This window comes from Hyperolius riggenbachi, chromosome 12 (genome assembly GCF_040937935.1).
Source record: "Hyperolius riggenbachi isolate aHypRig1 chromosome 12, aHypRig1.pri, whole genome shotgun sequence".
NCBI classification, from domain to species: domain Eukaryota; kingdom Metazoa; phylum Chordata; class Amphibia; order Anura; family Hyperoliidae; genus Hyperolius; species Hyperolius riggenbachi.
The window spans coordinates 128346810-128365575 of NC_090657.1; the positions used below are offsets into that span (position 1 = coordinate 128346810).

At 45.3% G+C, this 18766-nt stretch overlaps 1 protein-coding gene across 4 annotated transcripts in view; it reads left to right on the plus strand.

Moving 5' to 3' along the window:
• Positions 1-18766, plus strand: part of MGAT5B (alpha-1,6-mannosylglycoprotein 6-beta-N-acetylglucosaminyltransferase B) — a 1094162-nt gene that overhangs the window by 17326 nt on the left and 1058070 nt on the right. For all 4 annotated transcript variants that reach the window (XM_068263667.1, XM_068263670.1, XM_068263672.1 and 1 more), the window contains exon 2: positions 8537-8656. In XM_068263667.1, the coding sequence (XP_068119768.1) occupies positions 8589-8656 (68 nt within the window). In that variant the 5' untranslated portion in view covers positions 8537-8588. The remainder of the gene's footprint in view (positions 1-8536; positions 8657-18766) is intronic.

An 18766-nucleotide genomic window follows, 5' to 3' on the forward strand; every position in this document is an offset into this window, starting at 1 on the left:
TGTTTACAAAGTGTATTATACTGGCTGCCTCCTGCCCTGGTGGTCCCAATGTCCGAGGGACCACCAGGGCAGGCTGCAGCCACCCTATGGCACACCCAAGCACACTGATTTCCCCCCCCCCCTGCCCCAGATCGCCCACAGCACCCCTCAGACCCCCCCCTGCCCACCCCCCAGACCCCTGTTTGCACCTAATCACCCATCAATCACTCCCTGTCACTATCTGTCAACGCTATTTTTTTTGTATTCCCCCCCCCCCCTGCCCCCTCCTGATCACCCCCCACCCCTCAGATTCTCCCCATACCCCCCCCCCCCCTCAGACCCCTCCCTCCTGTGTACTGTATGCATCTATCCCCCTGATCACCTGTCAATCACCCATCAATCACCCCCTATCACCACCTGTCACTGTTACCCATCAGATCAGACCCTAATCTGCCCCTTGCGGGCACCCAATCACCCGCCTACATGCTCAGATTGTCCTCAGACCCCCCCCCCCCCCCTTATCAATTCGCCAGTGCAATATCTGTTCTTCCCTGTAATAACCCACTGATCACCTGTCAATCACCTGTCAATCACCCATCAATCACCCCCTGTCACTGCCACCCATCAATCAGCCCCTAACCTGCCCCTTGCGGGCAATCTGATCACCCACCCACACCAATAGATCGCCCGCAGATCCGACGTCAGATCACCTCCCAAGTGCAGTGTTTACATCTGTTCTCTACCCTAAACACCCACTAATTACCCATCAATCACCCCCTGTCACTGCTACCTATCAGATTAGACCCCTATCTGCCCCTAGGGCACTCACTCACCCGCCCACACCCTCAGAACGCCCTCAGACCCCAGCCCTGATCACCTCGCCAGTGCATTGATTGCATCTATTTTCCCCTCTAACCACCACCTGAGACACCCATCAATCACCTCCTGTCACCCCCCTAGCACTCCTACCCATCAGATCAAGCCCAATACAACCTGTCATCTAAAAGGCCACCCTGCTTATGACCGGTTCCACAAAATTCGCCCCCTCATAGACCACCTGTCATCAAAATTTGCAGATGCTTATACCCCTGAACAGTCATTTTGAGACATTTGGTTTCCAGACTACTCACGGTTTTGGGCCCGTAAAATGCCAGGGCGGTATAGGAACCCCACAAAGTGACCCCATTTTAGAAAAAAGACACCCCAATGTATTCTGTTAGGTGTATGACGAGTTCATAGAATTTATTTTTTGTCAAAAGTTAGCGGAAATTGATTTTTATTGTTTTTTTTCACAAAGTGTCATTTTTCACTAACTTGTGACAAAAAATAAAATCTTCTATTAACTCGCCATACACCTAACGGAATACCTTGGGGTGTCTTCTTTCTAAAATGGGGTCACTTGTGGGGTTCCTATACTTCCCAGGCATTTTAGGGGCCCTAAACCGTGAGGAGTAGTCTAGAAAACAAATGCCTCAAAATGACCTGTGAATAGGACGTTGGGCCCCTTAGCGCACCTAGGCTGCAAAAAAGTGCCACACGTGGTACCGCCGTACTCAGGAAAAGTAGTATAATGTGTTTTGGGGTGCATTTTTACACATACCCATGCTGGGTGGGAGAAAGCTCTCTGTAAATGGACAATTGTGTGTAAAAAAATATCAAACAATTGTCATTTACAGAGATATTTCTCCCACCCAGCATAGGTATGTGTAAAAATACACCCCAAAACGCATTATACTACTTCTCCTGAGTACGGCGGTACCACATGTGTGGCACTTTTTTGCACCCTAACTGCGCTAAGGGGCCCAAAGTCCAATGAGTACCTTTAGGATTTCACAGGTCATTTTTGTTTCAAGACTACTCCTCACGGTTTAGGGCCCCTAAAATGCCAGGGCAGTATAGGAACCCCACTAATGACCCCATTTTAGAAAGAAGACACCCAAAGGTATTCCGTACGGAGTATGGTGAGTTCATAGAAGATTTTATTTTTTGTCACAAGTTAGCGGAAAATGACACTTTGTGAAAATAAACAATTAAAATCAATTTCCGCTAACTTGCGACAAAAAAAAACAAATAAAATCTTCTATGAACTCGCCATACTCCTAACGGAATACCTTGGGGTGTCTTCTTTCTAAAATGGGGTAATTAGTGGGGTTCCTATACTGCCCTGGCATTTTAGGGGCCCTAAACCATGAGGAGTAGTCTTGAAACAAAAATGACCTGTGAAATCCTAAAGGTACTCATTGGACTTTGGGCCCCTTAGCGCAGTTAGGGTGCAAAAAAGTGCCACACATGTGGTACCGCCGTACTCAGGAGAAGTAGTATAATGTGTTTTGGGGTGTATTTTTACACATACCCATGGTGAGTGTGAAAAATCTCTCTGATTTTTTTTTTTTTACACACAATTGTCCATTTACAGAAAGATTTCTCCCACTCACCATGGGTATGTGTAAAAATACACCCCAAAACACATTATACTACTTCTCCTGAGTACGGCAATACCACATGTGTGGCACTTTTTTGCACCCTAACTGCGCTAAGGGGCCCAAAGTCCAATGAGCACATTTAGGCTTTACAGGGGTGCTTACAATTTAGCACCCCCCAAAATGTCAGGACCGTAAACACACCCCACAAATGACCCCATTTTGGAAAGTAGACACTTCAAGGTATTCAGAGAGAAGCATAGTGAGTCCGTGGCAGATTTAATTTTTTTTTTTTTGTCGCAAGTTAGAAGAAATGGAAACTTTTTTTTTGTTTTTTGTTTTTTTTGTCAGTGTCATTTTCCGCTTACTTGTGACAAAAAATATCTTCTATGAACTCACTATGCCTCTCAGTGAATACTTTGGGATGTCTTCTTTCCAAAATGGGGTCATTTGGGGGGTATATATACTATCCTGGAATTCTAGCCCCTCATGAAACATGTCAGGTGGTCAGAAAAGGCAGAGATGCTGGAAAATTGGAAAATTCACTTTTTGCACCATAGTTTGTAAACGCTATAACTTTTACCCAAACCAATAAATATAGGCTGCATGGGTTTTTTTTTAATCAAAAACATGTTTGTCCACATTTTTCGCACTGCATGTATACAGAAATTTTACTTTATTTGAAAAATGTCAGCACAGAAAGTTAAAAAAAATCATTTTTTTTGACAAAAATTCCTGTCTTTTTTGATGAATATAATAAAAAGTAAAAATCGCAGCAGCAATCAAATAGCACCAAAAGAAAGCTTTATTAGTGGCAAGAAAAGGAGCCAAAATCCATTTAGGTGGTAGGTTGTATGAGCGAGCAATAAACCGTGAAAGCTGCAGTGGTCTGAATGGAAAAAAGTGCCAGGTCCTTAAAGTGGTCTAACACCCAGCATTTCAACTTTGCTTTAAAAGATTGCTTACAGCTTATAAACTATTATGCCAGATTTTTTTTTTTAGCAGAAATTCACTGAATGGATTAAACATGACATTTTAGTGCTGCATTTAGCTAGAAATGCTCCTCGTGCTTGCTTGTTTAGTTACAAATGTATCTATCTACAATGTAACAAACAAACACTGCTCTGAGAGAACAAAGAGGGCTTCCCCAGCAGGCTTTTCAAAGGTCTATTTGTATTCCAAATAAAGATACATTTTGTAACTACAGATAAGAAAGGATGCGGATTCCTAGTTAAATCCAACACTAAAATGTCATGTTTAACCCATTCAGTGAATTTCTGCTTAAAAAAAAATCTGGCATAATAGTGTGTAAGCTGTAAGCAATCTTTTAAAGCAAAGTTGTAATGCTGGGTGTTAAACCGCTTTAAGGGGGGTAAAGCCCACGGTCCTCAAGTGGTTAATACTCTTGCCTCTGATGGACTGGATACCTCCAGTTTTTTGACAGGAGATGGTCCTAATAGTTGTGGAAAGCTCTTTTTTTTTTCGCTGTTGATTTAAAGCAGAGTTCCCCAACCCTGTCCTCAAGGCCCACCAACAGTACATGTTTTGCAGAAAACCACAAACATTCACAGGTGAGGTAATTAGTGTTGCAGCAGAGCTGATTAACTGCCTCTGTGGATTTCCACAAAATGTGCACTGATGGTGGGCCTTGAGGAGAGGGTTGGGGAACACTGATTTAAAGAGACTCTGTAACAATTTTTTCAGCCTTAGTTCTTCTATCCTATGAGTTCCTATGCCTGTTCTAATGTGCTGGGGCTTACTGCAGCTCTTCCTAATTACACTGTCTCTGTAATAAATCAATGTATCTTTCCTCTGTCCTGTTTGTCGGGCTAAAGCTTGATTGTGTGGAATGTGCAGGGCTGCTTGTGATTGGTAGAAGCGATACACACCCTCTGCAGGCCCCCTGCATACTTTGAATGACACACACTATGCTTAGCTGAGCCTATTAGAAGCTGGTTAGTTTGTTTGTAAACATTGCCTAAAACTGTTAATTACAAGCCAGGATTGCAGCAGAGAGTGGCAGAAACAGCACAGAGGGGCACAGGAGAAAATAAGAAATAGAATGGTATGCTTTTTAGTGTAAGAATATTAGAGTACAGATTCTCTTTAAAGGACAACTGAAGCGAGAGGGATATGGAGGCTGCCATATTTATTTCCATCTAAGCAATGCTAGTTGCCAGGCCCTCCTGCTGATCCTCTGCCTCTAATACCATTAGCCATAGCCCTGAACAAGCATGCAGCAGATCGGGTGTTTCAGACTTTAAAATCAGATCTGACCAGGCTAGCTGCATGCTTGTCTCTGGTGTTATTCAGATACTACTGCAGAGAAATAGACCAGCAGGGCTGCCAGGCAACTGGTATTGATTAAAAGGAAATAAATATGGCAGCCTCCGTATACCTCTTACTTCAGTTCCCCTTTAACCACTTCCGGATACCGGGTGGTTTTGCTGATCGGTGCTGCGTGGGCTCTCCAGCCCGCAGCAACGATCAGCTAGCAGCCAGGCCGATCAGACTTCCCCCCTTTTTTCCCCACTAGGGGGATGTCCTGCTGGGGGGGTCTGATCGCCGCTGGCTGCTTGCGCTTGCGGTGGGGGCTCTCTTCAAAGCCCCCCTCCGCAGCGCTTCCTGGCCGCCTTCCCCTTCCCTCCCTCTACCTCCCCCTGTGAGCGGCGCAGGACGGAATTCCGTCCTGCGCCGGATAGGATAGGCTTCAGCCTATCAGGTGCCGGCGGTCCCCGGCCAATCAGAGGCCGGGGATCGCCGATCTCCGCCACGGCGCTGCTGCGCAGCAGCGCCATATACATGTAAACACCGGGGAAGATCTTCCCCGTGTGTTTACATTTACCCTGCGAGCCACGATCGGAGGCTCGCAGGGTGTTCACGGAGACACCCTCCGTGAACGGACATGGAACGGCCGCTCATACGAGCGGCCGTTTCCATGCAATCCACTTCAGGATTCAGGGGCGTAGTTAAGCGTACGCCGAATCCTGAAGTGGTTAATAATTTTTAATTTTTCAAATTTTTATGTTTTGAACTAGCGCATGTCTGTTTTGGGCCCAACATTTTCTCTTTCCATTTAATATTCATTCACTGCAGTGAATTGTATGTGTGTGGGTTACGCATGCATGTTAATTGTAGATGGTTTAAAAAGGGTTAAGAACCCAGGAGGCACATGTTGCTTGTTGTTTTAACAATAAATAAGTTTTAATACTTTACAATTAGCGCTGTGGATTAAATTTTACTATTTACTGCATTTAAATGTATACTTTTTTTCCTTTGAAACTTTAAAATTGATTTTCTCAAAAACTATAAGTTCTAAGAAAATGTCTTGTCCCCACTGTTCTTCTTAACATAGCTGGCACATTTTGGTGTTTCTACCATGTAAGGGGGCTTTGCTATTAACCGCTAAAGTCAGAGGGTTTTTAAACACGAATACTTTTTCGTTTGAAACTTTAAAATCGATTTTCTCAAAAAACCAAAAGTTCTTTTTGAATTTTTTTTTCAAGTTGTAGTCACATCTCACCCTTTTTAATCCATGCAATTTTGGTGATTGTAGCATGTATGGGGACTTTGCTGTTAACGTTTAAAGTCTAATCCGTGATCACGGCCGCGATCACGGATTCTACATGCAATCATGGCTAAAAATCACGGCGAAGAATTGAATTGGGAATCCCGTTTCAAATCCGGATCATGGCCTATCCAGATTTTGATACTGTCATGAGCGGATTTACTCGAATACGTGATGGGGGTATCCGAGCACCACTACCACTGGGTGAGAGGAGATGGGTGAGACCACAGGGAGGGTGGTGCAGTGGTGCATTTTAATAATGACTCACCTGCTCCATGCGATGGGTCCATCCTTCTCAGCAGCTGGCTCCTCTTGGGCCACCTGATCTCGATTGGAGCCGTCTGCCTGGAGCAGGTGAGTCAGTTACAAAATGCACTGCTGCACCAGCTCTGCATAGGGCACAGGATGGGGCCCCTAGGGAGGGAGGGAGGAATGATGTCGGGCTCCCTCCCCACTTCTGCAGGGCGGGTGTCACCCCTTCCAAGCCCGAACCTCGGTCAGCCACTGGAGAGATACATAGAGGGTGCGATTCTTTTGCACAGACTGCCTGCGACTGGCTGAAGTTATAGGACCCGGTACCGAAGAGGGAGAAGACTGAGGATGGCGGCATGGAAGCGATCCGTGTGCATGGGTCTGGAGTAAGCCCCAGGTATGTATAAAACTTATTTTAGCTCAGCTCTGGCTTCCTTTAATGAGCGCTCCCTGCACGCTATGTGGCTAGTGGCAGCATAGTGTGCATAATCAGGGTTAGTCAGGGGAGCGGGAACTCAGTGCACGCTATGCTGCTGTATTGCAGCATAGTGAACGCTAGCAACTTGACGTCCGCTCCACTCCTCCCACTCTGAGCCCCTTCGGGTCCAGTCAAATTAACCACTTCACCTCATAGGGGTTTTTACGCCTATGAGACGAGCAATTTCACCTGTCAGTGCTCCTCCCTTTTATTCGCCAATAACTTTACTACTTATCACAACAAAATGTTCTATTGCCACCAATTAGGCTTTCTGTGGCCAGTACATTTTGCTAAGAAATATTTTATTCTAAATGCATCTTAATGGGAATAATACAAAATTTTTTTTTTTTTTAAAAATCATTATTTCTCAGTTTTCGGCCATTATAGTTTTAAAATAAAATGTTCTGCTGTGTATAAAACTCACAAATTGTATTTGCCCATTTGTTCCGATTATTAAACCATTTAAAATTATGTCCTTATCACAATGTATGGTAATATATTATTTGGAAATATAGGTGTTATTTTTCAGTTTTTTTTTTTTGTTTTGTTTTTCTTAGTCCGCTCCATAATGACAAGCCCTTATGTGGTAAAAGTAATAGTAATATACCCTCATAAGATATAGATTAAAAAAAGCTGAGTCCCTAAGGCAACTTTTTTTTGGGGGGGGGGGAGGGGGGGAGTTTGGTAGTGTAAGTTAATAATTTTATTAATATTAAGTGTATGTGTATTTATGTGCCTGTATGTGTAATGTAACTTTTTGGTCACTGATGTTGCTAGTGAACACTCTTTTATAGGAAGTGTTCACTTTTTTTTTTTTACACTTTACTACTTCTGACTGCTTCCTGTTTAATGAATGGACATTGCCCTTGATCGGCCATGATCCAGGCATTGCGATTGGGTAGAGGATCGCTCGGTCCTCTTCCCCAATCACGGATCGCGGTGTCCCGACGGGTAACGGCGGCAGGATGGGCGCACACGTGCACATAGGCGGCGGGAGCGAGCGACTTATTAAAACGTCCTGAAGCCATTAATAGGCTCATACAGGACGTTTTAATAAGGCGGCTTGTCGGGAAGCATTTAAAGGATGTGATCCCCACACTCTGGCCCAATATGCTGCCTGTCACATGACAGACATCCTAAACTTTCTTTACAGTTTCTCCAGTGAGGTGCGTTTTCTCATCTGTTTAACCCTCCTGGCAGTCTATTAAAAACGGCCAGGGGGCAGCGCAGTATTTTTTTTTTTTAAATTATGTAGCGAGCCTAGGGCTCGCTACATGATAGCCGCTGTGCAGCGGCATCCCCCCACCTGCTCCGATCGCCTGCGGTGATCTGCAATCAGGAAATCCCGTTCAAAGAACGGGATTTCCTGGAGGGCTTTTCCATCATTGGGAGGGCTGATGACGTCATCGGGAGTCCCGATCCACCCCTCAGCGCTGCCTGGCACTGATAGGCCAGGCTACGCAAGGGGTCTGGGGGGGGGGGAGGGCGGCACGGCGGGTAGCGGCGGACCTGCGCGGAGCGGCGGTGATCGGTGTGCACACGCAGCTAGCAAAGTGCTAGCTATGTGTAGCAAAAAAAAAATGTATGCAAATCGGCCTAGCAGGGCCTGAGAAATCCTCTTGCGCGGCTTACCCCGAACTACGTTCAGGGTTCCCGCCAGGAAGGTTAACCTGCTTAAAACAGTAAAGCTGCCCACTAAAGAGTCAATGTGTCAATCCAGCATTCATTCAAAAACTGTCATCTGAGGCAATATATAATGATCCTTTCAGGTCACAATAATTGTGTGTCTTTTTTGTTTGTTATGAATATGAATTTACGTAATCTGATCTTTGTTCACAGGTTCAAGAACTGATTATATTGGTCTGCTCTGCTAAAACATCTGAATATCAGGATGTTGTCTGTGAATTCGGATGGGAAGGTTTTGGTCCGAAGATGCTTCCTAACTCTCAGGCCCTTCCGGTAGGAAACCTGATATTGTACTTTATTTTTCCAGGAATAAAATTATAGCACAAATGTTACTAAAATAACTACAATATGAAGGATTAGCACCCAGCTCTTGGTCTCTAGTATGTGACTATTAACCACATAGCATGCACATTACTCGTGGAAACAGGTAGGACCCATTAAATGCATTTTTGAATACTTTTAACCACCCTGGCGTTCTATTAAGATCGCCAGGGCAGCTGCATGAGGGTTTTTTTTAAATAAAAAAAAAACTATTTCATGCAGCCAACTGAAAGTTGGCTGCATGAAAGCCCACTAGATGGCGCTCCGGAGGCGTTCTTCTGATCGCCTCCGGCGGCCAAAAGTAACACGGAAGGCCGCAATGAGCGGCCTTCAGTGTTTTGTTTACTTCGTCGCCATGGCGACGAGCGGAGTGACGTCATGGACGTCAGCCGACGTCCTGACGTCTGCCGCCTCCGATCCAGCTCTTAGCGCTGGCCGGAACTATTTGTTCCGGCTGCGCAGGGCTCAGGCGGCTGGGGGGACCCTCTTTCGCCGCTGCTCGCGGCGGATCGCCGCACAGCGGCGGCGATCGGGCAGCACACGCGGCTGGCAAAGTGCCGGCTGCGTGTGCTGCTCTTTATTTGAGCAAAATCGGCCCAGCAGGGCCTGAGCGGCACCCTCTGGCGGTAATGGACGAGCTGAGCTCGTCCATACCGCTAAGGTGGTTAATAAAGTATTTTAAAAAGTCAAAGATAGTAGCACTCAACACATACACATGGGAGTCCGTCCAATTTCAATATTTTGATCCTCCAATCAGCATGAGACACCTCAAAATAAACATATCAATAAAGGCAGGTAATAGTGCAGACTGTTTCAAATAGTATTCACCACTGGTGCACTACATGTAAAACTTCACTGACAGTGCCCGGGTATGGGGCTGAGGGACTGTCAGAATTGGGCTGTTTGAAAGCGCACATGAGCACATGTTACTCAGACAAAAGACTTCACTTCCTTCTAACTGACTTAAGGTAGAGATAACGTTTAAATCTGCTGAAAAGCATCCTTTCAGTCAATGACATTGAGCCTCCTCAAAGGGAAGTGATGTGTGGGGAGGGGGTGGAGTCACAAAGTATATAGGCTTTGACCATGTGCTGTGGAGTGGCTAATGTTCTTTGATCTGCTGGTGGGGCTGCTGGATGTCCTGGCTTGGTAAGATGTAATGGGTCTATGTATTATGGGACGTACTTTATAAGATCTTGGGAAGCTGCATTCAGCCTAGATATTAATGTATTAATTGTAAGGATTGTAATTAATGGTTTATACTGTTGAATTTCTCTCTACATGTTGCTTACTGTAATACATCAATGTCTGTACCTGTATCACAAATATTTATTTATTTATTGTATTTATAAAGCGCCAACATATTACGCAGCGCTGGACATTAGTTTAGGTTACAGACAATATTTAGGGGTGACATACAGCAAAATGACAATACATGAATACAAGAAAGACCACAGTATGAGTACAAGGTAATGCTTAGTCACCGGAGGGGGGCATGGAGATTAGGCAAGTTAGGTTCACTCAGATGTATAGCATGGGTTCACAGTAATGGAGGTGCATGATCAGGTAGGACACAAAAGGAGGAGGACCCTGCCCAAAGGCTTACAATCTAGAGGATTGTATATTGATGTGATTGAAATATCACATGCAATATAAACTTTATACTGTTGATGTGTATTTCTTTGCCAAACGACCACCTAGATCTTATGAGAAATCGGTATTGTTGTCTTTATTAATATCCCATTGTTGATACAATATTTTCAGCAATATCGGATTTCTTACAGGACCACCACCTTAACATTCCATCCTCTCCCCTCCTATTGTATTCTTCCCTGCTCCACCTGTATATAGCTTGGGAAGTGTGGTTCTCAGTATTACTGCGTGCTGCAGATTGCCCTCTATTATATTTGTATCCCCTCCGCTGTCAGTCAGCAGGGATCCACCTTAAAGCGTACCCAAACCAAACATTTTTTTAATTCAAAATATTTAGTTGCACCACTCTGACACATATACAGATAAATAAACACTCCTTCAAGCCTATGAGCATTTCAGTGCATACTTTTCACCCTTCTCTTTGCATAACTAGGGTTATACAGGTGGCAACCAGGGGAGGACTGGCCAGGGGGGAAGGGGGGAGATTTCCCCCCAGGCTGCCTCTCATTTAATGATTTAGGGCTGGCCAATCCACCAATCGCTTCAATCATTATTATCCAATCGGATTAAAATCTGTGCCGCCACAAGCATGCTCAATCAACAATTTGACTTATTTCGGGTGGAAAGTAGTTCAATCCGAGATGCTGGGAAATCTCAGGCTTATGTGGTCGTGAAGTGCGATAATAAACTATGAACGCGATGGAAACCATGGCCGATGTCCCTCAAAATGTATTATGTGCCCCACGGTCCCTGTGCATTTATACTTTACCTGTCATGCTGTCCCTCTAGTATTCTTGATGTTTTTCTGCATTGGCGACCACATGACTACCGGTATATAGCATGTGGGGCACGTGTGACCCCATTTGGGCTGGGGCTGCCTTGCAACTGGGCCTCTAGTTTGTGTTTTCCCTCCTGGCCAAAAGGTCCCAGTCCTCCCCTGGTGGCAACCATCAGCAATTCCTCCTTTGCCGGAAACCACCTACTCCACCAGTTTGTCGGATTCTGTCCCGGCAATATGAAAGGAAGGGAGGGGTTCCTCCAATAATTGTAAAATATTTTATATTTGTCATCATGCACATGTAAAAAGGCTGCTATTTATTATTATAATTTAGAAAATAGATTTTATTTCAGAAATCTTGTATTTTTAATTTGGGTCCACTTTAAACACAAGCACAATGCCTCGATTGTGTAAAACCTTAATATTTTAATTCACCACTAGAAGTATTATGCATACATAAGCCCCTGATGAGTCACAACTGTGACAAAATGAGTAGGGCGTAGCTTAAAGTGGTCTAACACCCAGTATTTCAACTTTGCTTTAAAAGATTGCTTACAGCTTATAAACTATTATGCCAGATTTTTTTTTTAGCAGAAATTCACTGAATGGATTAAACATGACATTTTAGTGCTGCATTTAGCTAGAAATGCTCCTCGTGCTTGCTTGTTTAGTTACAAATGTATCTATCTACAATATAACAAACAAACACTGCTCTGAGAGAACAAAGAGGGCTTCCCCTGCAGGCTTTTCAAAGGTCTATTTGTATTCCAAATAAAGATACATTTGTAACTACAGATAAGAACTGATGCGGATTCCTAGTTAAATCCAACACTAAAATGTCATGTTTAACCCATTCAGTGAATTTCTGCTTAAAAAAAAATCTGGCATAATAGTTTGTAAGCTGTAAGCAATCTTTTAAAGCAAAGTTGTAATGCTGGGTGTTAAACCGCTTTAAGGAACAGCATGAAGGAAGCCGGATGAGTTTTAGGAATGGAGAGTGGCCGCAGCACTAGACCGGGGGATTGGTAGCTAATCTGTTACATGCTCTTAAACTTTTTTACAATGTACGCATAATACTTTTAGTGGTGAATTAAAATATTAAGGTTTTACACATGCGAGGCATTGTGCTTGTGTTTGAGGTGGATCACTGCTGACTGACAGCGGAGGGGATACAAATATAATAGAGGGCAATCTGCAATGCGCAGTAATACTGAACCACACTTCCCAAGCTATATACAGGGTGAGCAGGGAAGAATACAGTAGGAGGGGAGCGGATGGAATGTTAAGGTGGTGGTCCCTCAGCCCCATACCCGTGCACTGTCAGTGAGGTTGTGCATGTAGTGCACCAGTTGGTGAATACTATTTGAAACAGTCTGCACTATTACCTGCCTTTGTTCATATGTTTATTTTGAGGTCTCATGCTGATTGGAGGATCAAAACATTGAAATTGGATGGACAATGTGTATGACGAGGAGAACGCCAGCGCATACCACTAAGGATGCATCTGAAATGACCACCAGCTCAGTGTGCAGCACCTAAATAGATTTTCTGCACACTTCACATTAAATTCAGATGCAAATCATATGCAAATCTGCTACTACTTATTATGCAAACAGGAAACTCAGGAGGAGGGACTGGGAGCAGCTAACCTGATAGTTACATAGTTACAAAGTTAAGAAAAGGTAGGGGGAAAGGCTGCGCATCCCTAAACACATGTTGCAATTGAATGGTTAATCGCACAGGCATACACCGCCTCTGTCAGACTGAAAAATGCATGCCCTGCATCCAAGACAAGTGCTAACATTTATTAAGCAAGGAGGAACTTTAGCTTCCAATATGGTTTGCATGCAAAGTATATTATACTAGACACTTGCGCCACGGTGAGGCAAACCTCCGGGCAAGTGACCTAACCTAAATTTAAAACCTTGGGAGCAGCTAAGCAAAAAAAATGTGTAACTTACATTTTGTTGAACAGCGAGGAGAACGCCAGCGCATACCACTAAGGCTGCATCTGAAATGACCACCAGCTCAGTGTGCAGCACCTAAATAGATTTTCTGCACACTTCGCATTCAATTCAGATGCAAATCATATGCAAATCTGCTACTACTTATTATGCAAACAGGAAACTCAGGAGGAGGGGCTGGGAGCAGCTAACCTGATAGTTACATAGTTACAAAGTTAAGAAAAGGTAGGTGTAAGATCCTTAGAGGGTCTTGCAAGGTATGGCCCTTATGATAGCCAAAGTGACTTGTGTTTCAGTCAAAGATTATGTGCAGAGTTCTCTTTCTATACAGATTCTAGAAGGCCAGAGAGTGGAATAGAAGAGGGAACATTACAGGGAACAGTAAAGGTCAGAATGCAGCATTATCTATGTGATGTGCAGACTGGCTGTCTGAGCTTGGGATAGCCAGGGCCAAACAATGCCTGGTGTTTCTAAACACCAGCTTCTAAGTATCTAGGGTACAGGGCATAGGCTTCGCGCTTGCGCACTAGACGGATGTCAATCACAGAGTTCTGGATGTCAATCACAGAGTTCTATAGGCCAATAGCAAGTGTTTAATAGGGGTGACATCTGGAACCCACCCATATCCCACCTTCAGGGGCGTGTGGTTAGTTAACACTTGTGAATCTGGAGGTTTTTCCATATATAAGATTGATCCTTATAGGCCGGAGCTAGTGCACTCATATTAATCTCAGCTTTGCTCAATATCCGTATTATCCCATGCTGATGTTTGCTTTGCTTCGTATGTTTTTTCAATATAAGTCTGTAACCAAGATTGTAACGAGTATCCCGGTTGGATACAATAAAGACTCTTAATTTGCTCTGGCGTTCCAAGTTCTGTGGAAATCTGCTACCGGCTGAATACTTTCCGAAGTTGATAAGGACCAGCGCTAATGCTGTCAGGTAGTCACACACAGAGACTAAATATTTGATTATTACAATGGTGCCGATTTAACCCGTGTTCTACAGTGAACGGAGAGAACCGGTGACTAGCCTGTGAAAGCAGAATTGTCTCTTATCAAGAAGAGATAAGTGCGCAACCCAGCACCGCAGAGGGAAAGTTCGAACAGCGGCAGAAGTCGGATCGTGTCTAAGACTGTTCCGTACAAACAGTTTTTGCTAAAGGATTTTGTAGAGCACTCCTTGCACTGGGCCAGCAGATCCCAGAGAGGAGGAATCCGTTAAGAGACGAGGCAACTCGTGGGAGCATCGTTGGGTCACAGACCGAGATGTACTAAGATGCCTGGTGCCCGTATCTACACCTTGGAGGTGTGAGTATGACAATTACAGTGTAAACGTATAAGTTTGTTACTATTGCAGTGTTAACGTGTAAAGTCTAGTTGAAGAGACTAGGGTTAAACTGCAGTGAAGAAACGCTGGGTAGCGGCAGCGATGTGACAGTTTATATTGTAGAATTGTGGTTTTTTTTCTTCTCTCTCCGGTGTTATCTGCTTGTTTAGTACGAGGTGTTGACAAAACATGGAGGCCTTGCATTTTTTAGGCAATAAGAGCTCCGTGGTGTTTTCGCTACGAAAGAATGAAAACATTGCGAGGACCTGGGACCGCCTCTGTTCACAGCTCGTGGAGGAATGGGAAGTTTTAGAAGGAGAAAGTTGCACCTCGCTCGGGGCTCCATATGTTAAGAAAGTTAATTGCTGGCGAATGCAGTCCAAACTTTTGATGCATTTGTGAGAGAAGCTGTGGACAACTGCAGAGAAATTCCAGACATAAGGGTAGCAGAGGGGTGCGATCGATGTCTGGATTTCAAAATGCAGGTTCAGCAGTCTAGAAATGCACTGGGAGATACAGCAGCAGGAGGGGTCCCCATTAAAGAAGAAGAGGATGGGGAAGAGCAGGAGGAACCGCTCAGGGGTGCAGAGGGAGGAGAGGAAGATGAGGATCTAGAGAGTGAGGAGGGAGAATGGGCCCGCAGCCACACAGTTCCACCACGATCTCAAGAGATAGCAAGGGGGGAGGTGTGGGGGGCAGCAAAGTAGGGGAGCAGAGGAGGAAGATGCGGGAATGCCTGCCCCAAAGGGGGGGGGGGAATCCCACTCCCTGACATCAATCCACAAAGTTTAACAGGATACTTTGAGGATGATGAGTCTGCACGTAGTGTCCCAACACCCTGGGTCCCCCCAACGCCTTATAGACCTCGGTCTGCCCAAAGTTTACTACCACCTGGGCAGCCATCCGGGGTCCCTAGAGCTCCTAATAAGACTCCAAAACCTAGAGCTCCTCCATTGCAGACTTCAGAGTTTCCAGTGATACCTCCGGCGCCCTGGGGGCACCCAATGGCACCCCTGTATTCCCCCATCAATGCAGAACGTTTGGGGAAGATGGTTAAAACCATAACACCAAATAACCCCAATTTGAGTGTGGGCAAAACGCTACAAATGGGGGGATGAGCAGTCATGCCTTGCAAAGTCTCTCTGGGTTCCATACAATGTAGGTACTGAGCTGGAATACAGTGGTCTGAACAGAGCACGGTATCCAAGTGGTTTGTATCCCAATGAGAGTGAGCGAACAAAGCTGCTTGTGGAAGCGGTCTCAGGGGCTCCACTTGTAGGTCCAAGCGCTCTGGAATCCTTCAGGTTCTCAAAGGACGATAGTCTGGAGGAGGCCTCGGCAGTTTTTGAAAAAGCCTGGCGGATGGTTACTAGGGATGCTCATTCGGATTCCGCGGAAATGCAATTTCCGAAATTCCGATCGGAAATTGCATTTCCGCATCGGAATGCGGAAATCGGTAATTCAAGTGCAGTAGGCGGATTTCCGCCGGAAATCGCGGAAATTCCACTCGACTTTAACATCGATTTTCTCAAAAACTATAAGGTATTTTTGAAAACTTTTTTTGCATCTTGTCCACAACATTCAGTTTAATAAACCCTGTAAATTTGGTGTCATAAAAAAGGACACCTAGCAAGAGCGTGCCCAAGCAAAGCAGAGAAAGGAAACGCAGATGACCAGGCTGCAGCAAAGTAGAATAGGTTTGTGCAGCCAATTAAACCAAAACGTAACTTTGTCAGCGGAGAATTCTCCTGAATCCTCTAGCTCTTATCAGACAAGAGAGCAAGGAAAAGAGCCTCTGGTTTTAGAAGTACGACAGAAGGAAGTCTCCATACACTGAGGCCATGAAGCTAATAGCTGCAATGTACCTTAACGATCAAAGCAGTGAGGATGCAGACACAGCCTCCGATTGACGGTGTACGCCCCACTGCTTTGTCCTTCGTTGTACCCATTGTAATAGGGCGGGATGGATGGCCTTATCTTAAGGGGGCAGTGGAGGAGTTTGAGGAAAAATTTTTGTTAGACACAGATGCATCAGTATCAACCACCGGTCTGCCATTAAGAGAAGGGTTACACAGAAACTACTAATCTGATTAGTTTCAATGGATACCAAAGCAAAGCCAGATTGATTCCGCAAGCATGAGTAAAACTGGGCGGATTCACTATGGTTGTTCCGCTGTGGAAAACAGACATCAAGGGGACACTTCTGGGGTCGGATGCAATCCAAAAACAGGGGTGGTGGATTGATATGCCAAATCAGGTCGTGTGGAGTACTGGGGTACCTGATCAGAGCATCAAATGTGTCAATCAAGAGGGTTGGCAAGATGTTTGCAATGTGTCAAGAGAGGATCTGGAGGAAGGCTGGTCTGAACAATTTGATCCAAACCTTCGCCCGTATCTGGAAAAATATCCAAAGTTATGGGCAAAGAGCAAAACCGACATTGGGAGGATGAATGTGGTGGTCAGGATTTCTGGTCCGGACCCCCCATCCATTCGGCAGTACCAGGGTCGTGCCAACACCGAGGCTCACAAGGCTGGAGCCTCTGGGCGGAGCTTACTGCAGTGTGAGTGGGGCACAAGGAACAGATCTGTGGTGGGCTGGCTGGCCGCCCACCACCCCTGCTGTGTTCACGGTGCGACCACCACTTTACCGGCTGCACCACTTTTCTGTCCCGCTCCCTGATTCTGCAATCTCGATTCCCGACTTGCCATCTTCTCTCCACTCTGGCATCATCCTCCTAATAGGGCTCCGGGCTGTCTCCCTGCACAGTGCACACACAGAGGCTCGCAGCAGTGACTGCTGATCAAAGAGTGCTGTGTACGGAAGTCCTCTAGCTCCGCCCCTCCAGTCCCTTCACTGTTTGTTCAGACCAGCGCGCACTTTGAATGTGTCAGAAGCAGCAGTGTGTGACGATCCAGCACCTGGAGCCCTGCAGAGAGGAGGAGGGGAGGAGAGCTCTGCAGTGATCGAGGTGAGGTGTAAATTCCTGAACGGACATGCCTTCTGGATCTGAGAGAGGTATCCTACTTTACTACACGATACACTCTCATCTATATTGCTAAGCTGCTCCACTTTGCAATTGCATTTTTTATGCACTTGTTTATATCGTTTTTTGTTCACTATTACATATTTATTGGTATTTGCACTCAGCATTTATATGTGGTGTGAATGCTGCAATGTACTGAACCTACCTGGGTGCTACCAATTAAGAGGCTCAATCTCTGATCCCCCAATTGGATGTTTATCGGTTCCAGTTTACGTTGTATGGTTATTCTGATCTGGACAGTGTGTTTTATGGGGTATTTTATTATCAATTTCACTTATATTAATACATTTGTTTTCACGTACTAGTGAGTGGTGCTCTGTACAGGCTTCTGTTCTACTATATATGTGTATCTATGCTTTGGCCTAGCACGCCCACTGTTTACAATGAATGGGATGTAATGGACACTAAACATTATTCTCATCTTTTAAACTGACATATTTTCTTATTTTCTGATGTTAATATGAAGGAAAAGTAGTGGCGACAAAAAGGTCCAGTGTCATTTGAATAATAAAATGACATATTTTACGTATAAATTCATGGTATCCGTGGCTAGGGGTGTGATTACGGGTGTCTTAAATGTGTCCCTCTTTAATGTTGGGAGGTATGGGGGATAACGGAGCGAAGCGGACTGGATACATGTGCGACGGGCCCTGGCTGCACTAGTTGCCATGGTCACCATGCGATGCCCCCAGGGCCTCTCTCTGTTGTGCAGAGAGACAGCCAGCGTGCATCTCACGTGAAGTCAGCCTGTCTCTGTCGGAGCAGTGCTTTTCAGTGCTGCTAGATTTGGGCGCAGCCGGCGCCTCCATTGACCACAATAGGAATCGCTCCAATTGCAGCACTCAGTGAGAGATGTCGGAGCCATCAGCAGACGGAGCCGAGGTTCCTTAAAAACATAATAATTCGGCCTCCAGCAATCGCTAGAAGCCGAATTATTTCATTCCCCACTATCCATGGCGGCCTGGAGGGGGAATAGTAATTAAATTGGCCCGGACTTGTGCAGAAGCAGGATCAGCCATATACCGCTGTATCCTGCGCCCAAGTCTACCGGCGCCGATTTCAAATGTACTCGTCTCTGTAGGTCCTGTCCCCTTTCTTATGCGGCTGAATGTGCCTCTCAGCGTCTCCTTTCCTGTTAGTTTGCAGCCAGAAGTCAGGCAGGAGTGGTGGACTCAACTGGTGCCTGCGGGCCTCGGCCATAGTTAAAAGTAAGTGTGTTTGGGCAATTTAGGCACTTGGCCGTCTGTCTGTCTGTGAATGTGATGAGCCCAGCACCGGATCTCTCATGAAGCAA